Raw genomic sequence first — 13,185 nt, forward strand, 5'->3', positions numbered from 1 at the left:
TCCTGCAGTTGCCAAATTTTTCAGTTGCAATGTTAGTGGCTACAAAGTTACACTGCTTGCAGTTATAAAGTTAATTGCAAAACTTGACTCAATATTGCTTTTTTATTCTTAATATTCTCTAGCTTTTATCAGTGAATATTAAGGACTTATTTCCATATAACAAAACACATTTGAATTTGGTTTTCTTTTAAAAAAAAAACCTCTTCCTATATCTTTGAAAATGACAAATTGATAAACTGGCATTTTGTGATTACATTATCTTCCCTGGTGTGCATTTGATGTTTATTAATTTTCTTTAGAGTTCATTTTAGCAAGTTACAAATGTAGTAAATTCTACAAACAATTTAATATTTTATTTATTAATTTTTTTAGACAAGTGTAACAATATTATAAATAAAAATCACTCAGTCAATGATAACCAGAAAAATTAGCCAACATGTGTGCAACACAAATTATCTCTACTTTTTCCCCATGCAAGAAAATCTTTTTGTTACAATAATCTAAATAATATAAGTGACAATTTATTTATAATAAAATCAGTGTTAGTGAATAACACTAACTGGTTTGAATTAATTGTAATCTGTGAGAATATTTAAGAACCACCACCAGAGCGTAAGGAATTCTGTTTTTAAGTACAGTGCAGGCCCTACTGAATTTTAAAATTTTATTCTAATTTTTATACATATATGTAAGATGAATCTCCTCTATGAATCATGAGACCTTGCCATTGGTGATGGGGCTTGAGCGCTCAGGGATACAGAGTAGCTGGACCGAAGGTGCAACCATATCGGAGAGGTATCTGTTGAGAGCCAGACTAAGGAATGATTCCTGAAAAGGGCTGCAGCTCTTTCAGTAGTTGTTAGGGGCGTGAGTCAGAATGGCTTAAACAGCCATATCAACATCACTCAGTCCTCTGAGTACTGCGCAGCTGAAAGCAATGGAAAACTACAGCTGCTTTTTTCCAAGAAAATGTGGCTCTCTGCATTTTCATATAGCAATGATGGAGGCGCCTTCCTTGGTAAAATATTCTGGAGGTAAACTAGTCTCCCGTTCAGATCACCGGGTGGGGACTACTAAGGAAGGGGTCACCAGAAAATTAAAAAATAACATTCTACGAGTCGGAGCGTGGAATGTTAGAAGTTTAAAAAAGGTTGGTAGGCTAGAAAATTTAGAAAGGGAAATGGATAGGATAAATGTGGATGTAGTAGGAATTAGTGAGGTTCGGTGGGCAGAGGAAGGCGACTTTTGGTCAGGTGATTTTAGAATAATTAACTCAGCTTCAAATAATGGGCAGGCAGGAGTAGGTTTCATAATGAACAAGAAGATAGGGAAGAGAGTAGAGTATTTCAAGACGCATAGCGATAGAATCATTGTAATAAGGATAAAATCAAAACCTAAACCGACAACGATTGTTAACGTCTATATGCCTACAAGCGCCCATGATGATGATGAGGTAGAGTGTGTATACGAAGAAATTGATGAAGCAATTAAACACGTAAAAGGAGATGAAAATTTAATAATAGTTGGAGATTGGAATGCTAGCATTGGAAAAGGCAAGGAAGGAAATATAGTGGGTGAATACGGGCTGGGCAAAAGGAATGAAAGAGGGGACCGACTTATAGAGTTTTGCAAAAAGTATAATTTAGTAATTGCCAACACCCAATTTAAAAATCATAATAGAAGAATATACACTAGGCGATACTGCAAGGTATCAGATAGATTATATCATGGTTAAGCAAAGATTTAGAAATCAACTCGTTGACTGCAAAACTTACCCTGGAGCAGACATTGATAGCGACCATAATTTAGTGATAATGAAATGTAGATTGGGGTTTAAAAGCCTGAAGAAAAGGTGTCAGATGAATCGGTGGAATTTAGAGAAGCTTGAGGAAGAGGAGGTAAAGAAGATTTTTGAGGAGGACATCGCAAGAGGTGTGAGTAAAAAAGATAAGGTAGAAAATGTAGAAGAAGAATGGGAGAATGTTAAAAAGGAAATTCTTAAATCAGCAGAAGCAAACTTAGGCGGAATAAAGAGAACTGGTAGAAAACCTTCGGTTTCAGATGATATATTGCAGCTGATGGATGAACGTAGAAAATATAAGAATGCTAGTGATGAAGAAAGTAAAAGGAACAAACGACAATTAAGAAATGCTATAAACAGGAAGTGCAAACTGGCGAAAGAAGAGTGGATTAAAGAAAAGTGTTCAGAAGTGGAAAGAGAAATGAACATTGGTAAAATAGACGGAGCATACAGGAATGCTAAGGAAAATTTTCAGATTAATAGTAGAAGGAAGATTAAAGGAAAACAAACCAACATACTTGGCATTTATAGACCTAGAAAAGGCATTCGATAATGTAGACTGGAATAAAATCTTAAGCATTTAAAAAAAATTAGGGTTCAAATACAGAGATAGAAGAACAATTGCTAACATTTACAGGAACCAAACAGCAACAGTAATAATTGAAGAACATAAGAAAGAAGCCGTAATAAGAAAGGGAGGCCAGAAATGATGTTCCCTATCCCTGTTCCTTTTTATCTTTACATGGAACTAACAGTTAATGATGTTAAAGAACAAGTTAGATTCGGAGTAACAGTACAAGGTGAAAAGATAAAGATGCTCCGATTTGCTGATGATATAGTAATTCTAGCCGAGAGTAAAAAGGATTTAAAAGAAACAATGAACGGCATAGATGAAATCCTACGCAAGAACTATCGCATGAAAATAAACAAGAACAAAACAAAAGTAATGAAATGTAGTAGAATAACAAAGATGGACCACTGAATGTGAAAATAGGAGGAGAAAAAATATGGAAGTAGAAGAATTTTATTATTTGGGAAGTAGAATTATTAAAGATGGACGAAGCAGGAGCGATATAAAATGCTGAATAGCACAAGCCAAACGAGCCTTCAGTAAGAAATATAATTTGTTTACATCAAAAATTAATTTAAATGTCAGGAAAAGATTTTTGAAAGTATATGTTTGGAGTGTCGCTTTATATGGAAGTTAAACTTGGACAATCGAAGTATCTGAGAAGAAAAGATTACAAGCTTTTAAAATGTGGTGCTATAGGAAAATGTTAAAAATCAGATGGGTGGATAAAGTGACAAATGAAGAGGTATTGCGGCAAATAGATGAAGGAAGAAGCATTTGGAAAAATATAGTTAAAAGAAGAGACAGACTTATAGGCCACATACTAAGGCATCCTGGAATAGTCGCTTTAATATTGGAAAGACAGGTAGAAGGAAAAAATTGTGTAGGCAGGCCACGTTTGGAATATCTAAAACAAATTGTTAGGGATGTAGGATGTAGAGGGTATACTGAAATGAAACGACTAGCACTAGATAGGGAATCTTGGAGAGCTGCATCAAACCAGTCAAATGACTGAAGACAAAAAAAAAAAGTAAGATGAGAACTGAGTTACGTGATTTTTTTAAAGAGACACTGCATAACCTTAAAGAATTTACAAATTCTAGATGATACTATCAATAACAGGGTTAAATACCAAATGTTTGACAATACACATGTGTTTATTTGGTGTGGAGTAACAGCCACAGCAAAAATAAATGAGGCAGGGAAACCCTTTTTTCAAAATGGAGAGTTACAATTGCATCACAGTAAGATGTAACTGCCTTTAATAAGGTAACCAATCATGTAACTTATATTATTAGTTACCAAAAACCCATCTTTAAATGACAAAAAGTAAATTTTTTAAACAACAGTAATACAATTCCATGATCTTCACCTTAAATTTACAACAGCACCACCCTATGAACAGCATTCAATGTTAGTAATTTTATGGTCTTATCATGTCATGAGTATATATACAAGATAGTTTGTTTAATGCTGTTTCCCAACAATCAGCAGATGTTGTCTTTATAAAACTATAAAACAAAACACAACTGTTTAATAAAACTATCAGCTGCAAGAAAGTTGGTTAACCCTTGCTAAACCCAGTCAAACAACTGTTTTAAACTGCTTTATTAAATGGTTGTCTTGATGCTACTTTAGTGCAAATCTTTTGTTTTATCCAATTTCTACACTTAACCTGTACATTTAATTCTCCATTTATGAAAGTGATTTGATAATTATTTATAAACTGTCAGAAAGAAGTAAATCTTTTATAGGGCCATGATTCTAAAAATATGGCTCACTCACAAATTATTTTTTAAAAACTTAAGTTTTAAAAACAATTTTTCAAACATGCACTGGTGTTAATTCTAAGTACATTGTACTTGGTGTTTTTTTTTGTACTGGTTGCCAGTGCAAAAAAAAACTGTAATGTGATAAAACTTATTAATAATGCAAAAAATTTAAGTATAAGAATTCGGATAAATTTATACATTAAATATAAAAATATTAACTTACTTTTCTCCATCAGGCATCCAGCCGACTCTAACAAGATACTCTAATTCACAGAAAATAGAAAAAAGTGGCCTTGGGTGTAAAACAAGTGTTTGTACATTAGTAATTTGAAAATTTTCATTCAACTGAAATTGTAAAAGTTTAAGATTTGATCGAGCATTAGGCGATCCTGCACATGGAAACCTGAATCACAACAATAAATTATGTGTAATTAGTAGAAGTATACATTTAATATAGATAAGATATAAACCATAACCTACAATTATACCTAATAATAAAAAAAAATCAGTGTAAATTGACCTGAATGTATCCAAGTCATAATTGATAATTAATTTAATAATTATAATTATATCCGTCTATGTGAACTTTTAATACGATGTCCACTTACTTTTAATGCATTTCAGAACTCTGTTCCATCTTCAGAAAATCACTCACTGGAGATCATCACATCAAGATAAAATGAAAAATGAAGAACTAACATACACAGTCATAATGCAATCAACTAAAACAACAAAGCAACACACAAATGCAACGTCTGCACACAGTTCACCAGATAGAGTGACTGACGAACTCATGCAGTGCAGCCACTGCTACTGCCTGCCACCATCTTCTGGCATCTCTGTGTAGAGCTGGCCAAATACAGATTGTATTTAAATACCAAAATATTAAGATTGTTTATGGTAAACTTATATATTAAGTTTAACAAGAATTGCTTGTTAAATAAAACAATACCAAAGTACGTTAAATTAAAGTCATCAATACATTGAAGGTACAAAAATTACTCAAGAACAAGCATAAATAATTTGGATAAGAGGAAATAAGATTCTATTAAAAAAAACCCCTAAATTAATGAAGCATTTTACAAGGCCCATATGTTATTACTTAATGGAATACATCCATCCATGATATACAACATAGTACAGCATGTCAATGCAAACATTGCTGGAGTCCTACAACATATCCACAATACACAAGATAATAAAATTCGTAATCTTAAAAATAAACAACAGTTGGTTGATAAGGTTAATTTTCAACATAACCTTTATGAAAGAGTTTTTAATTTAACATCTATAAAATTGGGCATTAACGAATTGAAACTTCATAATAAAGGTTTAAATCACTTTAGAATTTAATTTAAAACTTTTTTTAACCTAAATTTTTTTAATTAAGGTAAAGGTTTAACTTAAATTTCCTAATGAAAAAGGAATAAGTAATTTTAAAGAAGTAGTTAATGCAAAAACAGTTATAATGTCACGACCTAAATTCACATAACAAAATGATATATGAGGTCTGTTCAGAAAATAACCAAACAGTTTTAATAATGTGCCAATGAAGATGTACAGTTGGCAGCATTGTGTTCTGCATAATTTTCTCTGTAATCACGTATTCTTAAATCATTTAGTTTTCATGCTGTTATTTGAGTGCAATATGTTTAAGTGTTAGTAGCGATTCTTGTAATGTGCGATTTTGGGAGCAAGATACAACATAAAATTTTGCATGAAACTGGGGAAAATTTTCACAGTAACATTTCAACTTTTGTAACAAGCTTACAGAGATGATGCTCTGGGTCATATGCAATATTACGAATGGTTTCCACGATTTAAAAGTGGTTGTCAGTCAATTGAAGATGACTCTTGACCTGGAAGGCCTTTGACTTCAATTAATGTTACACGTGTTCAGAAAATCAACAATCTGGTACATACGAGTCACCGATTGACTGTCAGAGAACTTGCAGAAGAAGTTAGCATCTCAACTGGATCATGCCGTGACTTTTTGATTGAAATATTGAACATGCATCGAGTTGCAGCAAAGTTTGTTCCTCATTTGCTGACTGAACAGAAAGAACATCAAGTGGATGTTTGTCAGCAACTTCTTAAACAAGCTGATGACAAAGAAATATTCATGCAAAGGATCATAAGGGAAACGAAAGCTGGGTTTATGGCTATGACAATGAGACAAAGGTTAAATCATCAAAGTGGAGACTGGCAAAGGATCTCCACGCCCCAAGAAAGCATGTCAGTCACAATCCAATGTCAAAGTGATACTCTCTGTTTTTTTGATTTTAATGGAATTGTGCATTTTGAATTCTTGCTTCAAGGTGAAACAGTGAACTGTGCGTACTATCAAGGCATTTTTACAATGGTTACGTGAAAAAAATCTGAAAAAGTGATCAGAGTTGTAGTGAAACAATTCATGGTTCCTTCAACACAACAATGTGATTGTACACTCATCTTTGTGCCAAAAATCAAATAACTGTCCTTCCTCAGCCAGACCTGGTTCCTTGTAATTTTTTTCATACTTCTGAAATTAAAGTCACTGATGGAAGGACACCATTTTTAGACTATTGATGACAAACAGAGTTAATATTATCTCAATAAAACTAGTAAAAATGATTATTTTTACTAGTTCAATCATCCCACTTATTTCAAATGGGATGAAAGAAATAAAGATCTTAAAACAATTCAAATATAAGATCAATGGTAACAATGTCATCATAACCAAAGCCAATAAAGGTAATACCCTAGTTATAATGATTATGAATGAATATAAATTGAAGGTTGACAATTTTATCATTGATAGTAACATAAAAATGTTACATACAGATCCCACTAATATGTGTGAAGCCCTGGATAAGATCATCAACACTTGCACTCATCTATTTTGTGATAGCACAAGACAGATTAAAGCCTATTAATGTTCATGTGCTTCAGTTTATGGGTCTTCCAGAGAACCATAAAAAAGAAATAATTATTAGACCCCTTGTAAATCTCATGATGACTCTGAGATACAAAAAAGCTAAAACCCTGACAACCACCATAAGAGTAGCATTGTTCTCGAACACAAACATAGTTTAAAGAATAAATTGTAGTGATGATTTCATTAATATAGTAAAAACATTAAAGTGCAGCATGCCTACAAGATCATGTCTTTCAATGTAGGTAACCCTTCTTATGTTCCTGCCAAAGAAACCATAGCTAACCTGCAGAATCGACTTGTCTAAGCTAAAATATTGGGGCCCCATGCCATTAATGAATTGATACTGTACTAGATATTTTACTCAGTTTGAACTATTTTACATTTGATAACAATTTTTCCATCAAGGAGAAAGGACTGACAATGGGATTGTAAGACAGGATTACTGATGGATATTTATTTAAATGAATTTGAAAATAAACACCTGTTAACTGAAGAAAATAAATCACACAAGAACATAAGTTACTCTTGTTACCTAGACAATACTTTATCATATTTAATGGAACAATTTGGCAAATAGAAAATTTAAAAACTTATATGAACATTAATAATCAAATTCAATTCACTCTTGAAATGGAATCAGACAGGACATTAAATTTTCTAGACTTCACAGTGATTAGACTGAACGAGTTACAATACAAAATCTACAGAAAGCCCAAACTGATGCTATGATCCACAGATTCCCTCCACCCATTCTCTCAAAAAGAAAGTGTACAAAAGCTTTATTCAAAGACTTGCAACAGTTCCACTCAATGAGATCAATTATTAGAATGAGCTGGATACAATTAAGCTTTTAGCTATAGTGAATGGTTATAATACTTCTTTATAGACAGGATTTTCAGGAAGCATAAGAAAAACTGGATAAAACCACCAAAAGTGAAAATTAAAGAAACATTCAAATTAACAGAAAATGGTGATGTTCTACTGGCATCCAAACTAATGTATTTAAGAAATTAAATATAAGTATCTCTTTCTGTACCATTAACAATTTAAAGAAAATGCTGAAACCTAGACAAAAAACTTATACAGTTAAAATCAGGAATTTATAAGATTAAACGCAATGACTGCAAATATTTTTATACAGGCCAGACAAGAAGACATTTTATTAAATGTTTCAAAGAACAATTACTTAACCATAATTGTATTTCTAATAAATCTAACTATGTGTCCCACATTAAACATCATAGTCTAATATGTACTCTGATTTCGAAACCAATTTTCTACTACTGCATATATGTGCTCTAGGAATATGAGATTTATAAAGCACAAAAAATAGTTCAATTCATGTATTGAATGCGATCGTTTAAATTTCCAGCCTAATTTGATTTATGATATGGCAATAAAATTAGAGGATGGCAGCAGGCAATAGCAGTGGCTGCACTGCACGAGTTTCTCAGTTGCTCTATGTGGACGATGGTATGCACATGTTTTGTTTATGTATGGTTTTGTTGATTGTGTTATGATTTTGTGTATGTATGTGTATGTTTGTTTTTTGTTTTTCATTTTATCTTGATGTGATGACCTCCAGTGAGTAATTTTTGGGAAAGGAACAGAGTTCCAAAATGCATTAAAACTAAGTAGATACCATATTAAAAGTTCATACAGATGATTACTGTAATTATTAAATTAAAGTATATTACTTACAAAATGTTAACATCTTGGTTCATTACTTCTGCTTATTAGTAATTGTCAATCGATTCATAATAAATTACATAAATTTTGTTAACACATAGTTGGGCAGTGCAATGAGCATCCCAACTTTGTTCAGTACTGAAAATAACAAATTGTTATCTTATAACTTAATCTAGTTCACACCTCAGTTCTTTTTTTTCCTTTTTTTTCTGTTTAGCCTCCGGTAACTAACTTTCAGATAATACTTCAGAGGATGAGATGTATGCGTGTAAATGAAGTGTAGTCTTGTACAGTCTCAGTTCAATCATTCCTGAGATGTGTGGTTAATTGAAACCCAACCACCAAAGAACACCGGTATCCAGGATCTAGTATTCAAATCTGTGTTAAAATAACTGTACTAGGACTTGAACGCTGGAACTCTCGACTTCCAAATCAGCTGATTTGGGAAGACGCGTTCACCACTAGACCAACCCGGTGGTGGGTTCACACCTCAGTTCTGTCTACATTTTACATAACATCTTTTGATAGCTCTAATCTTTAACCAAACTGAATTTTTAACATTTAAAGCAAGTAAATCCATACATACAACGTAAATCCATGCATACTAAGAATCACCTTTATATCATGAAAAATTGGCATTAATGGACTATTTCATTGAACTGAGTTTTTAAAAATACTATAAATAAACAAGTCTACAAGAATCCAAACTAAGTTTATTTATTTCTTAGAGCCTGAAGACATTACAGACAAAGCAATGTCATAATACCCACAGCAGCTAAAACCACAAACATTTTGACGACCATCTAATTCTCAAAGGATTACAATTCTCCAAGTCCCTAGATCTCACATCACTAAATTCTTTCCTCAGGGAGTTTTCAAACAACAGTGTGCAAAATGATCTCACACGATTTTAAGAAGAAATAAACACAAAAAGTTAAAACCAAAAAATTTATAGGGCTAAATGATAAAAAGTAATATGGAGTACCCAAAAAAATATACTATGAAGCACATAGATGTGAATGATTAGCACATAGATGTAACAAGAGGGAAACAAATAAGTTTTATGTTTTATAGATACAGAAAGGAGCTTTCAACCATGCCAAATAAGATAAAAGTAATTAAATAATGACATCTATATAATAAAATATCTGTGAAAATAAAAGATTCTCAAACTGAGTGGTGTTATCTAGGAAAAAGATATGATAAGGTTGATTCCTATCAACCTTATTGTTCCTATCAACCGTATTGTAACAAGACTGGTATAATGGACCTGAGTAATGGATTCCTACCAATAAAGAAAGTAGTAGAAAATATAATAACGGGAGGAATCCAGAAAGGGGTAAAAGACCTATTTATGAATAAGACCTATGATTATCAATCATCTTTTGTAATACTGCCCACTGACACACCTAAACAGATGTTCGTTCCGTTAGAAGAGTTACCAGACCAAGGTCTGGAATTTCATGGGAAAATGTGAGGGCGGATGATCAGTCTCACTTTGAGTTGGGTCCAGTCCAGCAGATAAAAAGAATAGGAGTATAAATACTCCGGGGAAGACTGGTTATAAGTCAGTTCTGTGAAGTGAGTTGTTATGATGTCAGTCTGCGAGATGTGAGTTTTACAAAATCAGTCTAGGCGAGACATTACATTTTCAGTCTGCAAGACTATTCTGTGAGGAGGTCAGTGAAGAAGCAAATTTCTAGTGAATTAAGTTCTCAGCGCTATTAAGGTAATGTCACAAGTATTTCCAGAACATGAAAACAAGAAATGGCTTGGTGAGTTACTGTAGGACTGTAAATGAAAGAGTTAATGAACTAAATTTCATTCATAAACTGTCAGGGTAGTTTAATTTATCAACAGCACAGGTATTTGAATGAAAGAACTTTATACTTGTCTTTTTCTATTGTACTATTGTTGTTAATGCAAGAATAGTGGTTAAAAGTGTTAAGACTAGCAGTCATGCTATGTCTTTTGTCAATGGAACTGAATTCTAGTGATTACTTTAAATTCTGTTTCGTATGTAATCACTGTTTATTATTATTATTGTTGTTGTTGTTGTTGTGATTACTATGATCATTGTTCATTTATTTACTATTGTCATTATTCTAATTATTATTGTGAGTTGTTGTTTATTATTGTCACATTATTATTATTAGTATTGTCATTATTATTGATTTATCTTGTTTTACTTAAGTTCTTTAACTAATAAATTGTAATTATATAAATATTTTCAATTGTCAATCTCTCAATATGCTGATTGAGCCACAAACACGTGAAAATATATATATAAATTGAAATATCAAAATAACAAAATTAACACACCTGTATTGTTCTAATTCACCATTTACATGAGCATTTGTTGATGGAAAACTATACAATTTAACTTCACTTTCATCTGTTTCTTCATATAATATTCTATAAATACCATCTGTAAATAATAAAAGAGAAACAAAAGCATATTACATATACTATAAATATATCTTGTTTAACCAAAAAACCTGAATCATTTAAAACTCATGTAAACTAGAAATAATTAAACCAATCCCTTTCTACTATACAGGGAATACTAGCAATAAATTATTTATATATATATATATATATATATATATATATATATATATATATATATATACTAGTATATATACTAGGTATATACACAGAATATTGAGATAAGACATATCTTACCTTAATTTTTCATGAAAGTAATTTTGTGGGGTCTTACATCTTCAGCGATGATTGAAATAATTCTGTTATTGCATAATAAAAGTAATATAAAAATACCAAATGAAAATCGTGTACACAATTTTCATTACTTAAGAAATATTTTCATTCTTATCTCAATATTCTGTACTAACTGGTTTATTTAATAGAATTTAAATATTATTTAACGGTAAAGAAGAATAATATGAATCTTAAAAGAATTAATTTAGTAAAATAATTTAATATTATAATCTAAATTACTCCCTCTATGAATCATGAGACCTTGCCGTTGGTGAGGGGGCTTGAGTGCTCAGTGATACAGAGTAGCTGGACTGAAGGTGCAACCATATTGGAGAGGTATCTGTTGAGAGCCAGACTAATAGTTTTTAACGGCACAGGTCAGGACGACTTAAATGACCATATCATCACTCAGTCCTCTGAGTACTGCGCAACTGAAAGCAATGGAAAACTACAGCTGCTTTTTTTCCCCAGAAGATGCAGCTCTCTGCATTTTCATATAGCAATGATGGAGACGCCTTCCTTGGTAAAATATTCCGGAGGTAAACTAGTCCCCTGTTCGGATCTCCGGGTGGGGACTACTAAGGAAGGGGTCACCAGAAAATTAAAAAATAACATTCTACGAGTCGGAGCATGGAATGTTAGAAGTTTAAAAAAGGTTGGTAGGTTAGAAAATTTAAAGAGGGAAAAGTATAGGATAAATGTTGATGTAGTAGGAATTAGTGAGGTTTGGTGGGAAGAGGAAAATGACTTTTAGCTAGGTGATTTTAGAATAATTAACTCAGCTTCAAATAATGGGCAGGCAGGAGTAGGTTTCGTAATGAACAAGAAGATAGGGAAGTGAGTAGAGTATTTCAAAATGCATAGCGATAGAATCATTGTAATAAGGATAAAATCAAAACCTAAACCGACAACGATTGTTAACGTCTATATGTCTACAAGCGCCCATGATGATGATGATGAGGTAGAGTGTGTATACAAAGAAATTGACAAAGCAATTAAACACATAAAAGGAGATGAAAATTTAATAATAATAGTTGGAGATTGGAGTGTAAGCATTGAAAAGGGCAAGGAAGGAAATATAGGGGTGAATTACGAGCTGGGCAAAAGGAATGAAAGATGAGACCAAGTTATAGAGTTTTGCACGAAGTATAATTTAGTAATTCCCAACACCCAGTTTAAAAACCATAATAGAAGAATATACACTTGGAAAAAGCCAGGCAATACTGCAAGGTATCAGACAGATTATATCATGGTTAAGCAAAGATTTAGAAATCAACTCGTTGACTGCAAAACTTACCCTGGAGCAGACATTGATAGCGACCATAATTTAGTGATAATGAAATGTAGATTGGGGTTTAAAAGCCTGAAGAAAAGGTGTCAGATGAATCGGTGGAATTTAGAGAAGCTTGAGGAAGAGGAGGTAAAGAAGATTTTTGAGGAGGACATCGCAAGAGGTGTGAGTAAAAAAGATAAGGTAGAAAATGTAGAAGAAGAAGGGGAGAATGTTAAAAAGGAAATTCTTAAATCACCAGAAGCAAACTTAGGCGGAATAAAGAGAACTGGTAGAAAACCTTCGGTTTCAGATGATATATTGCAGCTGATGGATGAACGTAGAAAATATAAGAATGCTAGTGATGAAGAAAATAAAAGGAACAAACGACAATTAAGAAATGCTATAAACAGGAAGTGCAAACTGGCGAAAGAAGAGTGGATT

General features: G+C 32.4%; 1 protein-coding gene across 3 annotated transcripts in view; it reads right to left on the bottom strand.

Annotated features, from left to right (window-relative positions):
• LOC142325852 (dipeptidyl peptidase 9) overlaps positions 1–13,185 on the bottom strand; it is a 92,832-nt gene that overhangs the window by 48,174 nt on the left and 31,473 nt on the right. For all 3 annotated transcript variants that reach the window (XM_075367875.1, XM_075367873.1, XM_075367874.1), the window contains exons 6-7: positions 11,073–11,178; positions 4,368–4,547 (exon numbers count right to left, since the gene is read on the bottom strand). In XM_075367875.1, the coding sequence (XP_075223990.1) occupies positions 4,368–4,547; positions 11,073–11,178 (286 nt within the window). The remainder of the gene's footprint in view (positions 1–4,367; positions 4,548–11,072; positions 11,179–13,185) is intronic.

Source organism: Lycorma delicatula, chromosome 5 (genome assembly GCF_047948215.1).
Source record: "Lycorma delicatula isolate Av1 chromosome 5, ASM4794821v1, whole genome shotgun sequence".
In the NCBI taxonomy this organism is placed as follows: Eukaryota; Metazoa; Arthropoda; class Insecta; order Hemiptera; family Fulgoridae; genus Lycorma; species Lycorma delicatula.